At 40.8% G+C, this 22,848-nt stretch overlaps 2 protein-coding genes across 6 annotated transcripts in view; one reads left to right on the top strand and one right to left on the bottom strand.

The window, feature by feature from the left end:
* Positions 1–2,567: 2,567 nt before the first annotated feature.
* ciao2a (cytosolic iron-sulfur assembly component 2A) lies at positions 2,568–13,698 on the bottom strand. 2 transcript variants are annotated; one of them, XM_044193840.1, is made up of 5 exons: positions 13,424–13,693; positions 12,219–12,383; positions 6,829–6,878; positions 3,878–3,923; positions 2,568–3,210 (listed from the first exon to the last, which is right to left on the bottom strand). In XM_044193840.1, exons 1-5 carry the CDS (start codon positions 13,545–13,547, stop codon positions 3,110–3,112), a joined length of 486 nt encoding a protein of 161 aa, XP_044049775.1. In that variant the 5' UTR covers positions 13,548–13,693; the 3' UTR covers positions 2,568–3,109. The 2 variants fall into 2 exon arrangements, with proteins under 2 accessions (XP_044049775.1, XP_044049776.1); XM_044193841.1 differs by lacking the exon at positions 6,829–6,878 and having other exon boundaries at positions 3,167–3,210; positions 13,424–13,698.
* A 1,949-nt stretch (positions 13,699–15,647) lies between these two features.
* The window catches only part of spg11 (SPG11 vesicle trafficking associated, spatacsin), a 34,655-nt gene continuing 27,454 nt past the window's right edge, over positions 15,648–22,848 (top strand). For 2 of the 4 annotated variants that reach the window (XM_044193280.1, XM_044193283.1), the window contains exons 1-6: positions 15,648–16,031; positions 18,639–18,826; positions 19,014–19,241; positions 20,214–20,430; positions 20,948–21,085; positions 21,794–22,197. In XM_044193280.1, the coding sequence (XP_044049215.1) occupies positions 15,817–16,031; positions 18,639–18,826; positions 19,014–19,241; positions 20,214–20,430; positions 20,948–21,085; positions 21,794–22,197 (1,390 nt within the window). In that variant the 5' untranslated portion in view covers positions 15,648–15,816. The remainder of the gene's footprint in view (positions 16,032–18,638; positions 18,827–19,013; positions 19,242–20,213; positions 20,431–20,947; positions 21,086–21,793; positions 22,198–22,848) is intronic. The other 2 variants (XM_044193279.1, XM_044193278.1) reach the window with 1 other exon arrangement.

Genomic DNA, 22,848 nt, shown 5'->3' with positions numbered 1-22,848 from the left:
GTTAAATCGAGAACACACACAGACACACACTTCTGATATAAATTCCAGGCAGACTGACTTCTGGCCGGCAACTTCAGGTGGAACTTTGTGTTTATTAATGCACGTTGTATCTGTTGAATTCAAAGCTCTAATGAAGACACGGATCAGTCGGTTCTGGTGTTTATTCAGCTCTGTGGTCCTGCGACAGCTCTGTCATTTATTCCTCTCAGGATCCTTGATTTAGACCAACAGTGCCCCCAACACCTGAAGCCCCGCCATTACAACACCTAAGCAGAGCTGTGATGACTGAAACGTGTCCTCATGTACATCTGTCTGTGAAGACACATTCAGCGTTCAGCATTTAAGTCTGAAACAAACATCAAAAACTTAGGGACACAACTGTACTTAGTTGTTTTAAAAAGAGATATCTATAGATGTATCTATATTGACCCTGACATTTAATGCAAATTTCCATTTCTCAGGCTACTCAGCCTTAAGCAAAAGAAATAACAAAATAAACACATTTAAAAAAATTAAAATGTATGATTCAGCCTTTCCATAAAAGTGCTGCCCCAATGTGTTTGTTCCTGGATTTTTACTTTGTATGAGGACAAATTTCAGCTTTAGAGCTTTTAGGGGCATTTTTTGCAAAGCGAGGACACTGTGACTCATTTGCCCACTTCAAATGGTTATTTCAGTTAATGTGGCTAGACTCAATATTTTTATAATAATGTATCAAATCACGATGTGAAAACGATGTGACAATGTGTGTCTCTGGTAGCGACGAACCTCCAGAGAGTTATCAGCTGGATCTGCAGCTCCCGTCGGCTTCACGGAGCTTTACAGTGAGTTTCAGCTCGTTGTTCATCTGTTACAACTTCACTGTCCTGGTTCCCTCTCGGCGCTCAGAGCGTCGTTTCCAGAGAAGAAGCTGTAAAAAGCCTCTGAACACGAGCTGCAGACAGACGCAGTCAGAGAGCAGCTGCTCAACCGTAAGGCCGGTGGCATTGTGGGGGTGGAGCTGGACTCTCTGGCGGTGGTGTCAGAGAGGAGGATGCTGGGTAAACTACACGCCATCTTGGACAGCGTCTCCCACCCGCTCCATGACATGCTGGTCAAACAAAGGAGCGCCTTCAGCGGAAGACTCATCCCCCCACAATGCACCACAGAGCGCCACAGGAAGTCCTTCCTGCCTGTGGCCATCAGACTCTTTAACTCCTCCCTCTAAGTGTCAGTCTGTTTGACCCGAAGTCACTAAACTGGACATTGATCATTAACATCACTGCAATACTTGAATAATTGTGCAATATCCGTGTAATACTCATGTGCAATATTTAGCATTTCCTATTTATTATTCATACCTCCATTACTGCTGTTGCAATACTACTTATTACTTATATTATTACATTGCATTATTATACCGGTAAACCCACTTGGTACTTCACACTTATTTTATTTTATACTTATACCCACCTGGTACTTCATTTATTTTCTGACCTGTTTTTATAGTTTTGTATTATATATATTTTTTTGCTAGTACTTTCTCCTGTGTGCACTGACGTGACAGTGAGCTGCTGTAACAAAGAGTTTCCCCTCGGGGATCAATAAAGGATTTCTGATTCTGATGCTGAACATAGCGGAGCATCTAGCAGCTAAAGAGCCAGATGTTTCCCTCAGCAGCTGCTGGAGACCAAACACAGAGCTGACAGAGAGAAGACCGGACTGACGTCCATCAGGAGACACAGACACGCCTCCTGATGATCACGTTGCTCTGTAACTGCTGAAGGTGGAAATAAGCAACTGTTTGCCAACAAGTTCAACATATCAATTTAAAAGGTGATTATACTGTATGTCAATGTTGTGTTCACGTCTTTCTGCTGTCCCCAAGTGGCCAAAATAAAAAAATTAATTAAAAAAAACAAGTATCGTAGAAAAGGTTTCAGTCGTAGTCTTAACCTTTTCTACGATAGAACACTCCTGGACGAATGAGGGACTACACCGTCTTAAAAAAACTAGTAGTTACGTTTATACTTAAAAGTCTCCTTCAGTGATTTAGTACTGTTCTTCCATAGAGCTGGGGGACTTACAAGAGAGATTTTCTTTTTTAATAAGTGTCAATCTGTGCAGCATAGGGCGAGATACCGTTTCCCATAATGCAACATGATAGCATCTCTTCATTAGACCTTCCCTTCCCGGGTTTTCATATTCTGCACTTCCAGTTTGTAACACAGGGTTTCTGTTATAAATTCGTCACTATGGGTTATTTTCTCAGACTTGATGAAGTTCCTCCGAAGCCACAGAGGACATTATCTCAGGCTGACTGGCACTGGCCACGATGAGTAAACTGATCTTCACCTGTAAAAATCAGTGCAGTGCCCCTTTAAGGTTGAGCCGGGGAATGACCAGTCACGCGGGGTCATCGCAGGCAAAAGTAACTGTATGCACATAATAAGTGTGAGTATTTGTGTTGAAGTGGCATTTTAATGGCACTCTGTAAAGTAAGAAGCTTTTCTAAAACCGCTCAGTCTGACTGATCTCCTGATTCAGACACACATTATTCCGTCAGTCACACACGACTCAAAAGCTGCTTCTCATTGATGTAGCTTTTAATACCTGATTCTTTTTTACATCACTTTTTCTTTTTAAAAATCATCACCTCGAAAAGATTCATGTTTTCTACTCAGACGTGAATCTGAGTCACCAGACGAGTGCATTTAAAAAAGGACAGACTTCTTAAAATAGTCAACACAGAAAAAGATGAAAACACTGGCCCACTTCCTCTTCAGCGTCTGCTGCAGCCTTAAGCAGAACTCGGCAGACGACAACAAAGACCTGCTGTTCATCGCGAGGCCGTCCAGCAGGGAATGATCGGTAAGTCAACGCACATCTGTGGCTTTACTCCGGCTTCCAATCTGGCTTTTCTTCACCTCTCAGTGTTCAAGCTTCTCACTGGAGACTCCAGAAAATCCTCCAAACACCCGCAAACTCCCCAGAGCAGACACAAGCCTCGCCTTCAGACAGACGCTCAGGAATCCTCTGAAAAATATCCTCAGGCACTGTGAAAACACACACACACACGCTCACATACAAACACACACACTGCGGCTTCAGGTAGGCGGAGCTTCCTCCGTCAGTCATCGGGCTCGGTGACGCACTGCTCCACGATCTCCCTCAGGTTTGGGTTTTCCATGGCGGCTGCCACTCGCTCCTTATCGTTGATCTGCTTGTTAACTGGAGACACAAACTTCGCTGAGCCACTGAATTACAATGAGACGACACCAACAACACACTCACGCCAGCTACCTCAGCAGTGCAGCAGCTCTGTTGTGCCCCATGCTGCTGAGCTTTTGGGAGGTTTTATTTTTAGCCATGCTAGCAGCGAGGCTCTAGAGATGGCAAAGTCGGTCAGTTGGTCCATCTCACGTTGTCGAGATATATTAGTCTGGAACATTCGTGGTTCTCAGATTTGATGATCTCCTGATTTTCCATCTAGCGCCATCATCAGGCCAAAGCTTTAATTTGTCCAATACTTTGGTTTACGAACAAATACCTGCAGGACTGACATTTCCATCAGCTGTACTGCGTCACTTTTTCTTTTTTAAACCCCTGGACTGTCAGTGTTCACTGCAAACGTCTTTTTCAGATATTTAGATAATTGTGTTCCTACCTACATTTACCATCAGTCAAGAAAATTCATTTAGTTCAACATTTGTGTTTGACCGCATCAGACAGTTTCTTTCAGTTTAAATACTAATGCTGACTTTGTTGAGCATATTGCTAGCTGTGCAGAACACAGCACATCCAACATGCCTCGGAGAATTGCCTCAGTGGGAGGTTGTTTAATCTAAATAAACCATTTGCTTTTTTAAATTGAAAAAATAAATAAAAAGAGACTTACTATCCTCCTCAGTAGAATGGGTTCCCTCTGAAATGTAAATTTCCAACTGAGAAGAGAAAGAAAAACAACCGATTTTTTGTTGTTGATGAAAAGGCAGAGTTGCACGCTGTATGTTTTTTGTGTTATTTATTCAGCTATTAGCTTGGCGTAAAAGAGGAGAAGAAACACTTAGAACGATTGCAGAAAGAGTTCAACAGAGAACTGCAGCGCGTGCAGTTCAGAGAACAACAAACGCAATTAATCTAAACATAAGACAGAAGAAACTGTTCAAAATGACAGAATACCAACAAATATATCATAACATATCGTGTACACTGGTAGTTTTGGAGGTTGTTTTTCCTGGTCTGGGCCCCTTCGTTCCGAAGAAGGGAACTCTTAACGCTCCAGCCTACAATGGTATTTTAGACAATAGTGTTCTTCTATCGACAGTTTCCTGTTTCAACATGTCAAGGCCCCTGTGCACAAAGCCAGCCATAAAGAAATGGTTTCCCCAGTTTGGTGTGGAAGAACTGGTCTGACTGGTCTGCACAGAGCTCTGACCTCGACTCCATCCAACACCTTTGGGATGAACTGGAACACCGACTGCGAGCCAGACCTGATCACCCAACACACTGTACTAACTTTCCAATTCTGGCACCTTAGATGACAATCCACTGATAGTAGAGCCCAGAGGGAAACTAAGGCACACTCTCTATTTACTGGGTGCCAGGTTGTTTCAACACAATATGGGACTGTTTGAAGTGAAACAGGCACTTGAATTGCATGGAAAAAATTCTAGGAAAACATCATGATCACAAATTTCTCACCCCTGCCTTTCTAACCCTCCATTAGAATGATTTCATTCTCTCCGTTAGTGATAGCCGTTGATGTTACAGTGTCTGATGAACCAAAAAAAAAATCTGTTTTAAAGGGATGTATATGACATTAAGGAAGTAAGGATACCACTTCATGTGACCAAAAGTATCACTGGTTCTTCAAAGCTGCATTCATTTATTTTTTTCGTCACTGGGGGGAAGACGCCCTTCACAGCAAGCTGAAAAACACACACCTGAAATATTATCCCTTTATAAAGTTGCTATGGCTAACACGTTAGCAATGGTTGCGTACTTCCTCATCCAGCAGACACAGAGCAACACGATCATCTACTGGAGTCATTGCCGTCTGTGTCACCTGATGAAAGGAAGTCCAATATTCGCTCTCCGTCACCTCTGTGTCTGGTCCCCAGCAGCTCCTGAGGGAAACATCTGGCTCTTTAGCTGCTAAACGCTCCACTGTGTTCACCAGCTAGTCTCAGAGTATCAGAGATTATCAGAGCTTGCTTATCATAGCAGCCAAACACAGACGGATCCGGATAGGAAATGTGCCACAAAACCAAAACTAGAAGCTAAAAGCTCCGTAGAGCTGCAGAGTTGCTGATTTAACATCACAGAGTCATTTGATACAGTATTAATGGAAAACATACTGATTAGTGGAGCTTAAATTAGTCTACAGTCTGGACTTGATTTTAATAAAACCTAATGATTGTATGCTACTGGTACTTTTCCTACCACAGGAGTGCAGAGTGAAGCTGCATAACGCTCGCCGTGCTCTTTGCACCGAGCAGATGTTCAGCAGCTTCCTGATAGAAAACACTCCTCTAATCAAGAGGCTACTCGTCTTGTTTGAAAAGCCGCTTTGATGCTGCAGAGATAAAGCACGCAGCTCTCCACCCGCCTCTACACACTGCTGTCTGTTTGATGGCTGTTTAAGAACTCCTCTCTCCGTGACCCTTGACCTGTAAGACCGGGTTGTGAATAAACAGCTAATTGGCCGTGTCTTTCCGTACGGATTGTGTTTTTGTCTGTTCACAGAGTTCTGCCTCTCTCTTTCTCAGAGCCGTGCTCCTTGAATTGTTAATGAAACAATGAGCTGCAGCAGGCCCGTCTCTTCAGTCCCCCGCCTTCTTTTGTTGTCTGTGGGAGCGTTCGATTTGTTTAGTCGCGTTTGACTTTGAAAGTCAGCTTTAAACTTCTGTTGCATGGGGTGCGGGAGAGTTAAAGGACGAGACGTGAGGCAAAGACCCTGCGTGAGGCGAAAGGGACAGGCGCATGCTGGCGTTCTAAAAACAACAGGAAAGTTAGTTATTGCAGTTTGGCAGCCGATAAAGCTGCAGCTGTGCCACAGCTCATGGAGGCGGTTCAGGTACTTTAAAACCCTTAGCACTGGTTACTGCAATTTGCGTCAAGAATCGCACTCCCTCTCTGATTTATAACTCAGTCAAATCTGGGCACACATGATACACTACAATACTTTTAGATTCAGTGCGACCTACTCTTTCCGAGTGGCCGTGTCCAACGCACATAAACGTCTATAAATGATCCTCATAACTCCAGAACTTGCCTGAGCATCATCAGGTTTTTAAGCTTTCTTCAGTATCAAAGCAATCAAGTGATAGTTGTCCATGAGTACACTGCAGTTAGGAACTGCTAATTTAGCATACGTTTAATGGTGCCATTAAAACACAGGCTAAAAATAACAGGGCCAACAGCACAACTCACTGAATTCATAGTTATACTGTGGCATTATGGGAGTTGAAAAATCTTTTCATGTTTCACTGCAAATATCTTCTGACATTACAGAGGCTCTGAACGTCCCATGGGAGAGGGTGACGACGGGGGAAGCAGATGTCACGATCTGGTCTGATAAAGTCTGACACTGCTGCTGTTCATCAGACTGATCTAGAGAAACGGGGACATCGTTTCAACAGAAGTTGCTGTTGAAATGTTTAATGATGTGTGCACCACAGACCTGCAAACCTGCATTCACAACCAGTGTATTGGGTTGGATCAGATATCTCAAAACCAAATAAAAACTAAATTATCTGCATGGATAGATACCAACAGAGGTAAGCGAGAAAATACGTCTGTCAGTGAACTGACCTTTTAACAACAAGTCACTATTCTGGTACTCACCTTGTGTTTAAATGGCAAACATCGCTGCAGCTTCACTTGTAAGCACAGGCCTGCAGACACATACGACATCAGCATCAGACACAGAGACACCGATCACAGACGATGAAAAGCAACATTTCACAACTCGGGAAAAATAACCAGCAGATAGAGAAGATTGTGTCGAACTCTACTGATGTCTGCTGGGGAATCATGCTGCTGCTGCAGCAGCAAAGAGAGATGACAGAAACAAACAAGCAGAAAACAGTAAGTGGGATGGCCAATATCAAACATACACATCTGAGCAAATTAACACTCATTTGCAATTCTAGTATCACTTGCTGGAGGACGACAGAATGTTTTTCAATCTCATTTCCAGCGAGGATGGGAATTAAATATCTTCAGTCTGAGATTCAGAGGTTATACTGTCATGTCAAGTGTTATTAACTTTTATGAATTCATTTTCCTTCATTTTGCTTCATGTTCATCTTCCTCAGTCAGGGTTTAGGGTGGGGGTGGATGGGAAATTGACTCGCGTAAGAATCACGATTCTTGTCTTCCACAAAAGACCTGATTGTCATACATTGTTAATAACATTATGTTGAAGGAACGGGGAGAGTTGGAAACGTTGCCACACAGGACTGTAACATGTTTCTAATTTATTGTAGTTAACATTTCAATTCAAAAAGCTACGTCCTCCCACTCAGTTTCTACGCTCTTTTTGTTTGGCCTAAGTGCCAGTTGTGATTCATATTGCAGTTCAGTCGACTAAAAACACGAGTGAAAGGTTTGGCACCAGGTGCACTGGAGTGAAGCTGGATGACTAAAACGATTAAATCGATTATCAAAATGGATGCCGATTATTTTTCTGTCAGTCTGTTAATCACCACCGCAACGCTAGACGCATGTTTTGAACATGATTAAGCCATATCGCGCTTTAATTTTATTCCCCGCAGTAACTGTGTCCCCTCTGTGATACGGAGCGACGGCGGGCTGCACACAGACTTATTGAACTGGAGTTACATGCAGAGAAAGTCATTTCGCCACGTCTTGAATAAGAGACTATCGCTGTGCTTCATACATACAGAGCGGGTCGGGTGAACAGAAAGTCTGCAGTGTGACGGCTTTGCTACTGAAAAGGAGAAGATAACGTCACTCTCAGCAATCTCCACCTGCATCGGACACTTGTAGCTGCACGCTGCAGCCTATGTCGCAACCTCGGAGCCTACGTACGTAGCCGCTGTACGTGCTGTGTAACCCCGTAACACAGACATATAAATCCAGCATAAGAGCCTATTTATTCAATGTAGAATCGATTCTGAATCGAATTGTGCGATTCCCTAAGACTCCCACCCTTACTGTAGAAAGCCAAGGTAGATGCTGGGTATTGATTCACATTTTGCTCATTTCAGACTGCATTGTATTCAGGCAAGGTTCTTGTACGGCTGGCTGTGTTTAGACAACGTATATCATTTGAGAAGTTTGATTTGTTTTGTTAAATGAAAAGAAAAAAAAGAAGGTGTCTCTCAAAGTTAGATATTGAAAAAAAGTATTGTTTTGGTTAATAATCAGACGAATCCAAGATAACAAATAATTTTTTAAAGTTCAAGACTTTGTAAAGCACTTTGAAACGGTTATGAATATATAATATTATAGTTATTATGAATATTTGATACATTATATATGCTTTTAAATGACCCTTGTTACCATACAGCACCCACCTTACTTACATGAAATGAGACTCTCTTGAATTATGAAGTGCCCTAAAAGAAGTTGCAGTAATTGACTTTGATAACAGTAAAACCCAGCGAGATGTTTCCATTCTGCAGTGAGCAGTTTATTACGGGAGGCTAATGACTACGTGTTATTATGTTTACACACGTCAAACTAAAGCCAGGTTACTGTAGCTGAGCCTCTTTGGGTTTTGCATAGCTGCTTGGACAAAACAAGCTATTCGAAGACCTCAAAACTTGTGATGGGCACTTTTTATTTTAAACGTTAACAAACCACGATTAGATTTAGCAGAAAAGTTATATCAGTAATGAAAATAAAGCTAAATGTCCAAACTTTCCGCTAGACCGGAAAATCACCAGACTACAGCTTTTTGGGTCATTACAAACGAAAAACACACTGAGCTCTTTTTAAATTTCAGTCCCACAATGTGCAAGGATAACAAACACCAGGCCGAACTGCAGGCGAGCACGTAGAAAACCATACATAATTTATCTTGAAGTCTCCGTTTCACGTAAACTGCAAGCAGGTACAGAAAATAGAAAATATACTGTGCATAAAACTATGAAAACAAGTTCTATGTAACAAACTACTTCATTTAAAAAAGGGCAAGATTTGAAACATTAGCATTAAAAAGGTCAATATGGTCATTTGTATGTAACAGAAAAACTGTCTCCAACCCGCTCATTATAAAACTGTCTGCATAACTGTGTCGGTTACATGCCCGAGTTAGAAATTGCGAGTGGAAATGTTGGTAATTAAAGTATCTAATTGCTGAGTGACGAGAATAATGCTGGGAGCCTGAACGCAGACGCAGAGTACTGAGAAGAAAACACTCATTAAACCCGAGTCTGCTGCAGACAGTGCTCTGTTCCAGCGCTGGAGTTGTACCCACTTAATAGCTTTTAGCTAATGGACTCCTGAATCCAATTTGCCGTGTGTACGTATACGAACGCCAGCCTAGCTTTACATCTATCCTCCTACGATCCGTTTAACAGGGATATTGCAGAGGGAGAAAACTCTGCTTCAGTCAGTCAAGCTTCAACTTCAATTTGTGTTTTTGTACGTGTGTGAAAATTGCTTTGCAGCCCAAAATAACGTAAAGAACTGCTAACACACAGACGATAACACGAGAACTCAGAAACAAGTCACACAGATTTGAATATATGAATAGCAAAGATGTCATTTGTATGCAGAAAAATGATTTTCTCCACGTGTTTCCGTGATCACACAGGCTGCTTCTCTGAAGGAATTACAGCTCGAGTCCAACGCTGTAATCTAGGCACTGAACACAATGACTCCTCTTACTCAGATTCGCATTCTTGTTACTTCTCTGGCTGCCACTGTTGCTCAGAGATTAGACTGATCGCCACCAGAGAGCAACAGTAATGAGGTGAAGGGTCGAGCTTTCAGTTGCAGCACCAGATACGCTGATGTGATAATGACACATCGGCTCCTCAGCCTCAGCTGCTAATCTCAGCTATTAGAAGTTTTATAGAACTTGCAAAATTGTGTGCAGCAGAGCAGAAAATGAAAGGCCACAGCGGTGGCAAAAACAAAGAGTTATAATAAAAACAAAGTGGTAAACTACTCCTCCTACAGAAAAAGTGCGAAGGACACTTAGGAAGGAGAAAACATGACTCGTGATTTTTGTGGTACACATTAAAATGGTAAAAAAAAAAAAAAAAAAAAAAGTATAAATCACAACAGTTCCAGTATCTGCTGTGTGGACTACAGTCCTACTGCACTGCACTGGCTCCTGAGGACCCCCCCCCCCCCCAAGAGTCAGGTGTGTTACTTCCTTTAGGGTCCCCAGGAACTATGAACCGACTGTTACTGGATTTTTTGAGGCCGATACTCATATCGATGTTTGGGAGTTAGAAAAAAAACTGATGACAATATGAGAATTATTTTCAACAACAACAACAACACAAACTATCCTGATACAGATCTCTTCAATTTGTTTTGTTTTTTTATCGTGACCGAGGTACACACTGAGTGGGAGATTTTTACAGTGTGAAACAAACTCTGATGGACCAACTGTCGTGGTGACCGTTTCTAATTTACCTCAGACCTAGTTTGGCATTCTGTACTGCTATTTCCTGTTACTTTTCGGCCGACATATACACCAGTACTAATAAATCCGCAATAAGATAATATCGGCCGAAATATTGACCTGGCCGATTTATCGGTCTGCTGTACCAGGATCTGCGCAGGACTTCAGCTGCGTTACTGTAATGTTCTTGGTCAGGTAACAGCCAAATGCCGAAGCTAAACCAGCTGACTTTAAGTAACGTGCAGGTGATTAGAGCTGGAATTATTAGTTAATTAATTTATTAATTAGTCGACCGACAGAAAATTAATCAGCAACAACTGTGATAATCAATATCAGAAATACTTTATTGATCCCCGAGGGAAAACTCTTTTGCTACAGCAGCTCACTGTCACGTCAGCGCACACAGGAAGAGAAGTACTAGCAAAAATATATAATACACTATAATACAGGTCAGATTAATTAAGTACCAGGTGGGTATAAGTATAAAATAAGTGTGAAGTACAAAGTGGGTTTACCGGTTGATGATAATAATGCGGTATAATAATAATACAATGTAATAATACAAGTAGTAAGTAACAAGTAATAATCGATTAAACATTTCAGTATTTTTTAAGCAAAAATGCAGAAATTCACTGGTTCCAGCTCCTCAAATGTGAGAATTTGCTGGTTTTCCTATGACAGCAAACTAAATAGCTTTAGGTTTTTCCAACTGGTGCTTTGGGAAATGGTCCATTTTTCACTATATTCTAGAATTTCATAGATCAATTGATTAATCAAAAAAATAACTGGCAGATTAATCTAATAAAAACAATTGTTAGCTGCAGCTCTGCAACCACGTGGGATGGATTATAACGTCCGTATAAGCTCTGAAAACGGAACGTAAACCTCTCGTTTTGTCATCGTCAGTGTTCGTTTTTTATTTCATTTATAGTTTGTTTGTTTTCTGAAACACCAAAGTTTCTTCTAATCCTGAGCAACGTTAAAAACACAGTGAAAGGAAAGTGTGGAAAACCGGTTTTATGCTTTTGTGGCAGCGGGAATATTAGACGAGTCAGATGTCAGCTCAGGAGGTCAACATGACAGTTATTCCTTTAAAAGCTCCATTAAGTGCTATTTGGATGTTAACACTGAATAAAGTACTTCCCTGTAATGTAAAGGGGTCGCTAGTAGTGAGGATGTTTCCATCCCAACAAGAGTACTTTTTATTTATTTATTTATTTATTTTTTAAATGGGCAAAAAAAATCTTTCAGCATATTTAATACTGCCACAAAACACCATTAGCTGCAGATTCAATCCTTACATTTCTCATTTACAGTGATAATGCATATTTTCAGATTAAGGAAAAATGAATAGTGAAAATCCAAAAACATAAACAGCTTTTTCTTTCTTTCTTTCTTGAATTTTGCTGGAACCAAAACATCAGTTCTCAGATCCCGCGCCTCCTCTACGCCGTCTGCTGCTTTTGACATCATCAGCAATGATCTGAGCGCACCTGAGTAAACCTGAATGCATTCAAAATAGAAACAGGTATGACGTCTCTGCATGTGTTGTATCAGTGTCAGCCTTTAGAAGCGGAGATCATTCAGACCCTGGCTGATGCCGTCAGCTAACTTGTGTGTGACTCACCGATCAGAGTAGCCAGAGAGCAGTGAGGGACGGTTGGAGAGAACTTGATAATGATGAGGTACTCGTCCTCGCCGAGCTCCTGGACCTCCACACATTTCTCCGTCACCACGTCCAGCTCCTCCAGGGTGTTGGGCTTCTCCGGGTCCCGGATCGATCGAATCACATCTGATAAAGGGCAGGAAACAAGATGTCTCGTTGTTTACTAAAAGTAACAGTAAGTCTAAAACTAGAAAGTAAGTAGTAACACATGAGTGTCTAAAACCCCTGAAACTATTAAACTGAAACAAACTTAAAAAGAAGATCTGGGGGGGAAAGAGCTTTTCTTGCTTCTGTAATCTAATATAATCCAAAATAAACCAGAAATGTCGGCAGTGTTTGTATTGTGTGATGGGATTTCATTTATTTTTTGGTTTCAATCTGCAAATGACAAGAGAATTTTGAAATATTGCAACTTAAAATGAAAGCAGTGATGATGAACTAATAATAAATCAAAATAAAATAAACGTTTGGAAAACTCTAAGATTAATGCATAGGATTGCTCGAAACTTCATTATAATTCAAACACTACAAAGCCCAAACAACTACTGTACCAGTACAAGTCCAATTACATGTCGCTCACTCCAACCACACCAAACTCCATTCAGAAAACCGTTTATTTGAGTTATGTTCCAGTACCAGCACTGGTCACTACAACCAAACTCCATTCAGAAAACAGTTGATTTGAGTTATGTTCCAGTACCAGCACTGGTCACTACAACCAAACTCCATCTCACGCCACTCAGAAAGAAGTCATCATCTAGATGACTGATGGCAACCTGACATAACTTAGCTATTTCACCAGACTTCTTTTACGATCATATAAAAAACATAATAATATATTCACCCACTTGTCAAATATAATCACATTTTGATTACAATTTGGGGGCCGTTTGTAAGTTACTTATCTGAGCCGTTACTTACCCAAGAGTGCTCTACGGACGTTTCACATTAGCCAGTACACTCAAGAAAAAGCGCATTTTTAACACATTTTTGAATAGAGTCTGGTGCACCGTACATACACGAAGCCGCTCGAGGCCTCTTACAAAAAAAAAACAGCGTGAATGTGAGAGTTTATTAAATAACATGAAAGTGTCCACAGTTGACCTAACTTCGCTAACAAAACACAGCAGTGACGGAAACGTTAGGCCTGTTGGAGCTTCTCTCACCGTACACTTCTAACGCTTTCTCCTCCATCGTTTTCGTCTTCAGGGCATTCCTGTTGTCGACGAGTCCAGAAAACTGTAAAACCTTGGTGACAGTTAACGACACAAGGCTCAACACTATTTCCATTTCTTAGAAGACGCCATAGCCGACTGTTGTGACTTTGACAGGAAAACAGAGATTTCTATCGTCATGTGAATAGTATCAGCAACTATTTGTAACGTTCACTCTAAATATACAATTGTATAGAGATCAGCGGATTCTATTGCAGCCAATGAGCGTATCTGTTTCACTTCCGCTTCCTATGTTTTGCTTACAGGCAAAAGCAATCGATCAAGCCGCTTTATTTTCGATGAAATTGATGGTCAACTTGTGATATAAAGTGTTGCTATAAATGTTATTTGAACGTTTGTTTATGAGCAAAAAAATCCTTAAAGCTGCACTTGAACTTTCAAATACAATCTATCAGTTCTATTGAAAACAAAAAGAGCATAGCTTTTATTTAAAATGTTAAAATAAGTGTTTTGTATATCAACTCTGTGCTTTTCCTTATTTCATTTTATTCTTATTAGATTCGATCTTTGGTGTAATGGTAAGAATTTATAATATTATGTATCTATAAAGCCTCTATTGTTGTATTATATATATTGTTGTTGGTTTTTCAGTAAAAAAAAAAATGTAATACAAGCGTTTTATTGAGTTATTGAAAGAAACATGTGATTTAAGATTTGACGTCAAACATTTTTGTTCAATAAATCTTTATTGAATGAAATTATGTACAATTCTGAGAACTAAATGCCAGGAAGGATTAAACAGCATACAGGAATCAGCACGAACGTAAAAACAAAAAACAAAACAGCAACAACAAATACAATCAATACAATAATAAAAAATAGTGAATAATAATTTTAAAATGCCAAACTAATTTTTGAAAATAAAGAAATTAAAACAACAGGGGATAACGAATTAAGACAAGACTCACACTCTAGATGCTACAGCTGTATTATTATTATAAGATTTAATTATTTTAATTTACTAGTCACATTATTTTTATGGAAAACAGAGAAAACAGGCTTTTTGTTGCTGAATTTACATGCATCTATATAAAACTTAGCTAAAAAAAAAAGAATGATTATGTGTGCTTGTTTCAAACATTTCTTACTTGTACACTAACATTTTTTTTTTTTTACAGTTTGCACTTTGTTACCCAACTTGATATTGTAATGGCCAGACTTCTGATTATATAATAAAGATATATATAAAAATAAATAAAAATTAAAAAAAAACTTGTACACTAACATCGTCTTTCGATTTTTTTTCTTCTCTTTAATCTTTATTTCAAAAAGCATACAGGCTTATTAAACATTCAATATTTCAAGTAGAGCAGGTCGAACAATTGAACAAAAATGAAACCAAGAACAAAGAAAGCCGTAATTACAGAGTCACAGGGTTCAAAGAAAGAGCATCCAGATTATTAAGTGCATTCCTAGAGTTACAGACATTCAAAGACTCTTTTAAAGATGACATATCATGAATAAAAACATTAAATAAAGGCTTAATATTGCCAAATTTACATTTGTGAATGAAAAAAAATTGCCATAACAATCATACTATTAATTGTTAAATCTTTTGATTTGTCCTCCAGTACAACGCCAAATTTAACTTCACTGTAATCGAAAGAACGGACACCCAAGTTGTTTTGATAAACCCAAATACAGAAACTATCCCAAAATATCTTTGAATGAACACACGAGAAAAAGAGAAGCTCATCTGTTTCAATGTTAGCTAAACAAAAAGTACAAACATTGTCTTCAATATTAAATTTTGAATGTAAAAATTCTTTGCATGGGTAAACATTATTTAACAATTTGAAACGTACCTCTTTAGCTTTGGGTGGGACAGGAAGTTTTAAATAGTTACATCTGAACTTTTTCATATTTTGACTGGTGAAACCTTTCATAATATTTCGTCTTCTTAAAGGAAAACATTCATTAGATAAAACGGATCTTAAGAACTTGTTGTTACATTTTTTTGTCTAAAAAGGAAATGTTTTGAATAGTTAAGGGGAACAGAGTGTGTGTACATCAAGAAACCTTTAACAGAACCAATAATGGCTTGTGGAATCGCATTGATGACTTGTGTAAATTGTTGATTAGAACAAATACATCGTCTTTCGATTAAGTCTACTTTTGTACCGTTTCTCTATTGGTCAGATTTGGTCAGCTGACAGGGGGAGACAGCGCACGTGACCACCCTGCCCCAGCTGCTGTTTACATGACAAGAAGAAATGTCGCTGTTTGGAGGCGTTTAATTGATTGTTTTTTCTAAAAAAAATGTCTCCTTAGCGAACACTTGAACTCGCGGCCTGTTTTATAAGTTGTCCATTTACCGTGTGAAGATGTTGGAGGCGGCTCAGCGGCTGGAGGAAAGCTCCATAGAGGTGTCTGTGATCCCAGAGAACCAGCACTGTGGGCAGGTCGCGGACATCCAGAAGGCTGAACTGGCTCCTGGGGGCTCCCTGCTCGGATGTCTGGGGGTCCGGGGCCGGCTGGTGGTCTGGGACCCGGCGGACAGAGAGGCTCCTCCGGCTGCAGTGGACGGGTGCTACACGGAGTGAGTCCGACAGTCCTTCCTGTTTGTTTTTAGTCTCACACATGACATTTTACAATCGGTGGTGGTCATTTGAGTGGGTCACCAGTCAAACTTGTGTTTTTTTTTTTGACAAATTGTAGTGATAAAACTCGTGTTATATGGTTATATTCATGTTAGGTGTGTACACTAAATTCCCAGTTCTGTATGTACTTAAAATATCAAAAGTGAAAGTACTCATTTTGCAGAAGGGCCCATTTCAGAACAACATATATTAGATTATTGGATTCTAATTATTGATGCGTTAATGTGTTCATCACTTTAATGTTGCTGCTGCTGAAGGTGGAGCTCATTTTAATGAGTTTAAATCCTGCTGGGTGGCGTAATCCATAACAATATATCCTAATTTATTAGTTGATTTGTATTTTGTATCAATAATCTAAATCTGCAAAGTAACTAGTCAAATAAGTGTAGTGCCTCCAGAAGGTAGAAGTATAAAGTAGCATAAAGGGGAAATACTCAAGTAAAGTACAAGTACCTCAAAATTGTACTTTAAGTGCAGCAGTTGGGTAAAACCACGAGTCTCCTCGTGGTTCCTGCAGGTCATCTCACATCCTCCTTTTGATTCCCCACTGCATCACTGACGACATCTGACAGAAGCTGACACTGATGCTTTATCTTGTCTTTATTGTTATAAAATGAAAAGGTATGCAGTTTAGCGTTTACACAGCCACAAAATAAACAGCTGATGTGAAAAGAGATTATAGCGATGACCCAAAAAGATGTAGGCTGAAGCCATTATATGTATATATTATGCATGTATATGCATAATATGTCGTGTCCGCCCTTCTCTCAATACAAAGTTTACCAAACTTGAACGAACAAGCTACACAGTAAATAAAAGTTAAGCGCGCACACACATATACTGTACAGGCATGTATGGCTGCAACTACAGATTATTTTTATTATTGATTCATCTGTGAATAATAAAAGATGATGTCTCTAAATTGTTGTTTTGTCTGGCCGACCTTCAAAAACTTTCTAAGATATTCAGTTTCCTGTGATTTAAAACAGAAAAGCAGCAAATCCTCACATTTGAGTGGGCGAGCTAAAGGCATTTTTTTGCTTGATAAATAAATACATTTTCTGTTTGTTTCTGTACTACGCGTTTTTAAATCATCCTCGATATTGTCACATAGATTTGCCCATTTCATTCAAAATGTTTCCTCACGTCTGGATGCAGGTAGACATGTGTGCTTTGAATGTCAGTTCAGGATCAATGCTAGTAATTCCCAAGCTAAAGCCAAACATCAAAATCTGCTAGATTGGAGCTATGGGGGGGAGGGGGCTACGGGGGTCACCTTGTCCCAACGTACAGTACAAATGTATGGACAATAAACTGCACTGGGCTAAGAACACTCAAGCTGTTTACAGGAAGGGCCAGAGCCGCCTCTGTTTCCTGAGGAGGCTGAGGTCCTTCAACATCTGCCGGACGATGCTGAGGATGTTTTATGAGTCTGTGGTGGCCAGTGCTATCCTGTATGCTGTTGCATGCTGGGGCAGCAGGCTGAGGGTAGCGGACGCCAACAGACTCAACAAACTGATCCGTAAGGCCGGTGGCATTGTGGGGGCGGAGCTGGACTCTCTGGCGGTGGTGTCAGAGAGGAGGATGCTGGGTAAACTACACGCCATCTTGGACAGCGTCTCCCACCCGCTCCATGACGTGCTGGTCAAACAAAGGGCGCCTTCAGCGGAAGACTCATCCCCCACAATGCACCACAGTGCGCCACAGGAAGTCATTCCTGCCTGTGGCCATCAGACTCTTTAACTCCTCCCTCTAAGTGTCAGTCTGTATGACCCGAAGTCACTAAACTGGACATTGATCATTAACATCTCTGCAATACTTGAGATAATTGTGCAATATTCCCTGTGTTAATACTCCCGTGCAATATACTCTTTTAAATTCCCTATTTATTGATATTGATATTTTTACTGCTGTGCAATATCCTCGTCTCATTATAATCTTAATAGTTACACTTCACTTGACAGTTCATGCACTATTACTTTATACTGTATTATTATCATCAACCGGTAAACCCACTTTGTACTTCACACTTATTTTATTTTATACTTATACCCACTTGGTACTTAATTTATTTTCTGACCTGTATTATAGTGTATTATATTTTTTGCTTAGTACTTCTCTTCCTGTGTGCACTGACGTGACGGTGAGCTGCTGTAACAAAAGCGTTTCCCCTCGGGGATCAATAAAGTATTTCTGATTCTGGTTCTGAAATGGTGCATGTGCAGTTTTTTTTTGGACAACTTCCGGATCAGACGATATACAAGCGGTGCCGCTCAAAACCTCTTTAAATGATGTAAATGGGAATAAAACGGAGACAGAGGTCATTGATGAAAGTATGATGCCATCGAGAACAATTCTATAGATATTGTACAAACTACACTCTAGGATCACATGGGCCTTTTTTCTTGTTTGGCCCCTAAGTTCCAGCGAAGGGAAGTCTTGATGCCTCAGCATACAATGACATTTTAGACAATAGTGTGCCTCCGACTTTCTGTGAACAGTCAAAGAAACAAATCAAACTTTTTCAAATGTTCTTCTGTTTGTAGCTTCTCCTGGGAGGAGGCGTCTGTCCACAGTCGGGGCGTCGGCAGCTTCAGGCTGCTGGCCGTCGGATCTCGGTGTGACCTGAAGCTGCTGGAGGTGGAAGCAGAACGATCAGCCTCCATTTCTCTGCTCTGTGTCTCCGAATGTCCTGCAGATCGCCTGCTGCAGACCATCAGAGAGCAGGACCGCGGTGAGTACCACGACCAGCCCACATCCCCGGGGCCGGGCTCCCGTCCAGCCGCGCAGGACTGACGCTGCGGTAACAAACCGACAGACGACTGAAGACACTGAAACAGATCTGACGCTTTAGAAACATGCTCATAAATATCATTAATATATAAATATTATAATATTACTGATTGAGTCTTTATTTTCAGGCGTGTGTGAGCTGCAGTCGTTGCGTTTGCTGTCGTTCGCTGACGGCCGCTGCTGCGTGCTGCTGAACTGTGATTGGCTGCTGCAGCTGCAGTGGCAGCAGACGGAGGAGGAGCTGCAGACGTCGTCCTGCTGCAGCATCCGGCGGGCCGAGAGCAACAGACACACTGCTGTCCACCACTGCGTCTGCAGAGAAACCCTGTTCACCCTCAGCTCCACTGGACTCATGTGTATCCTCAGCTGGTTCAGGCTTTACAGCTGAATACTAATACAAATAATACAAATACAACTGCTGTTAATTCAGCTGCTAGTACTACTTAGACTAATAATAGTAATATTAATAATAACTGATCATCTAACTAAGCTAAGCTAACCTAAGTTAAACTAGGTTAAACAGAACTAAGCCAAATGAAGAGTTAACTAACCAAAAAGCTGAACTAAATGAAACTAAGTTAAACTTAATGAACTAATGAACAAAACAGATCAATTAACACAGTTAAACTAAATGAGTAGTTAAACTAACTATAAAACTAATTAAAGCTAAAGCAAATTAAACTAAGCTAGCTAAACTAAATTAAATTAAACTTAACTAAGTAAAACTAATCCAAACTAAACTGAAACTAAACGAAACTAAGCCAGCCTTGATTGACCTGACTCTCTTTATTACATGAAATCAAGCTAAATTAGATGAAGATAAGTTACATAGAACTAAGCTAAACTTTAGCTTAACTAAATCAAGTAAAAACAGATTATGCCAAATTTAATAAAAAGAGTGAAAGCGAGATAAACCTAAATTAAACTAACCTACTATTGATGAAACTAAACAAATACGTTAAAGTAGTTAAACTCAATAAACTAAACTAAGCTACAGTGAAAAAACTAAAGCTAAGCTATGAAACTAAGCTAGCCTCGATGAAACTAAAATAAACAAAACTAAGTACAAGCAAACAAAACTAAGCTACGCTAACATTAAAGTAAACACAACAAAATCGAATGTCATCCAAACGAAAATAATCTTAACTAATTACATGAACGCGAATCTTAGCTCAGAGTCAACTTACTGGCCTTTTCCTGAGCTTTTAGCCACATCTCACAGTCTTCCTCAGTGGATGGAGGGCCAGTGAATGGACCATGAGTTAATATTCTCTCTCTGTAAACTCTTTGTAGATCCCAGCAGTCTCTTCTTTAACTGTGACCTCCAGCTGTGTGTAATATCTCCGATGGCAGTCTGCTGGCCAGCGTTGACCTCCCGGCTTACATGAGCTCTGACCCGGCAGAGGACGACCTCCTCTCCTCTTCTTCCTCCGTCTCCTCCTCTTCCTCCTTCTGCCTCCTCCAGGTGTCAGCTGATCTGAGTACAGCCGTAGCCGTCACTCAGTCTCACACCGCCGTCGCCGTCGACCTCAACCGCTACTTCAGGTGCAGCAGCGGGAAAATGAGCAGAAAGCTCCTCAGTTTTTGTGCAGTTTGTCTTTTTTTTCTTCCTTTTCCCCCTCCATTTTTAGTTCCTGGTTTTATGTTTTGTTTTTATCAAAAAGGTAGTCTCAACAACAACAATAAAACACACAAATGCCTCTCAAAATGAGCATACAAGCAGTAACTGCGAGGGCAGAGTGAAAGCACATTAAACAGACTGCACACGGGAATAATGTGGACTTGTCTGCCCACTGGACAATTTTGATTGGAGAGACTGCAGAGACATGGCCCACTGCCTGTTTGTCTTTTCTGCCAAATTTGTCTCCAAATGGTCTGAATGTTCCTGACTCTGGGGGAGGAATATTAAACTGATCCACTACAAGAAACTCATCAGATCAGCCCATTCAGCTGCCGTCCACTGTGACTCATCTGCAAGTTAATCAGTAGCAGAAAGAGACTGACTTTGCTCTGTTCAGAGATAAAACAAAACAAACTTCAGATTGATATTTCTGTCTTCCAGGATGTTTCCAGACCATCTACTGTGTGCTGTTCCCCCCTCTCGCCCCCCCCTCCGGCCCCAGCACCCAAGAGACCAGGACAGCCTGTCGAGCTCCAACTGCAGCCTCGCCGCCCTCGGATCAACCTTCAGTACTGACCGGTAAACCACTGACCGCCACACATTTTAGAGATTAGAGATAACGAGGCCCCCGAGATAACTGCCACTGCAAGATCTCTGTTTAGGTTTGCTGCTGAGAGTGATACAAAAGTAAAAATAAAAGTGTCAACAGAATCCACAAACATTATTCCTCAGCAACCTTGTTTGATCCAATTTAGCTTTGGCTGAATTACTGCTCTAAAAACGATTGTTTTATTTATGGAGTCTGGAGCCATGCTAGCAGCCCTGTGAGGCTGTACTCAGCCACAGTGGTGCTTCGAGCAACTATTTTAATAATTGATTAATAGTTTTAATAATTTTTCAATAAAAAATGTCACTGGTTCCAGCTGCTCAAATGTGAGGATTTGATGCTTTTCTTTTCTTTGTCTTATATGATAGTAAACTGAATATCTTTTGGGTTTTTGTTTTGGTTGGTCAAAACAAGCATTTTGAAGATGTCATTTTGGGGTCCTGGAAATTGTGAGGGGCTTTATTTTTTTTGGCATTTTATAGACTAAACGATTAATCAAGAAGAAAATTGGCAGATTAATCAATTTGCAGCCCTAAACTATTTGAATTTTTTCACACTAACACAAAAAAATGGCTGAATGGTCAACATGACTTTTAGTTCATAAAGTTTATCGGCCACTTTTATCTTCACGTCTAACCTCTAATCTTGACCTCTGACCTCTAACTTTGACTCCTTTCTAGCTCCTGGGAAGCTCGTCTGGCGTCCATGTACAGCAGAGCCCAGCAGGATGTAGCTCCCTCCTCCTCCTCCTCCTCCTCCTCCTCCTCCTCCTCCCAGCCTGCCGGGACCCCCTGGTCCTCCTCGCTCCACCACCTGGAGTCCCGCCAGGCTTCGTCCTCAGCCCACAGCAGAGTGCCTTGCGGTGGTGCGACCGTTGCTTTCTCCGTGCCCGAGTCATCCACTCCGTCGCTGCTCACTGTGTCCGAGTTCTCTGCCCAGCTGACCTTCGTCTCCCCTGGCAACAGACAGACCACAGTGGCCTTATGGGATTTAGAGTCCGGGAGGGTGAACTACCACCAGGCGGAGGGCGAGGCGGCTCCAGTTCAGCGCTGTGGAGAGAGACAGCACAGACTGCTGCTGAAGAGTAAGTCTGACACTGACACACTGAAAGCCTCAGCAGCATCTACTCAGCCTGCAGTGTTGTTCTAGCTGAGTATTTCTATTGTGAAAGAGCAGAGTAGGTAAATAAAAAATAAATAAAAGATTTGCGAAAGAACATTTTTCTGTCATAGTTTTGTATTTTGTGTTCTGCTCAGTTGTCACACTGTCCAGAAATATAAGAAAAATCTGAACTAAACAAACTGTTGTCAGACATCAGCGTATTGCGTTGCAATGATCTGCTTTTTGAGCGTTCCTCTCCCAAAATGTGTTGTCTGTGTTTGAAAGAAAGCTAAAAGCCTGCAGGGATTGCAGTTAGTTTTTAGTCAATACACCAAACAAAAGCAGAAAACAGCCACTATATTCACATATCCCTCTATTTCAGTGAACTGACTCTATCTCTGTCTGTCTCTCTGTCTCTCTGTCTGCCTGTCTGTCTGTCTGCCTGTCTGTCTGTCTGTCTGTCTTATTTGTTTATCTGTCTGTCTTATTTGTTTATCTGTCTGTCTGTCTGTCTGTCTTATTTGTTTATCTGTCTGTCTTATTTGTTTATCTGTCTGTCTGTCTGTCTGTCTTGTCTGCCTGTCTGTCTGTCTCTCTGTCTTGTCTGCCTGTCTGTCTGTCTGTCTGTCTGTCT

The sequence above is a fragment of the Siniperca chuatsi genome, linkage group LG4 (genome assembly GCF_020085105.1).
Source record: "Siniperca chuatsi isolate FFG_IHB_CAS linkage group LG4, ASM2008510v1, whole genome shotgun sequence".
NCBI classification, from domain to species: Eukaryota; Metazoa; Chordata; class Actinopteri; order Centrarchiformes; family Sinipercidae; genus Siniperca; species Siniperca chuatsi.
This window is presented reverse-complemented; position numbering and strand designations above follow the sequence as displayed.

What these genes read in the sequence shown, in the direction of transcription:
- ciao2a (XM_044193840.1), bottom strand. Translation starts at nt 13,547, where the DNA reads ATGGAAATAGTGTTGAGCCTTGTGTCGTTAACTGTCACCAAGGTTTTA. An exon ending in GAAAGCGTTAGAAGTGTACG is followed by an intron (nt 12,384 to 13,423) that starts GTGAGAGAAGCT and finishes GCCCTTTATCAG; the next exon opens with ATGTGATTCGATCGATCCGG. An exon ending in GTTTGCCATTTAAACACAAG is followed by an intron (nt 3,924 to 6,828) that starts GTGAGTACCAGA and finishes TTCTCTTCTCAG; the next exon opens with TTGGAAATTTACATTTCAGA.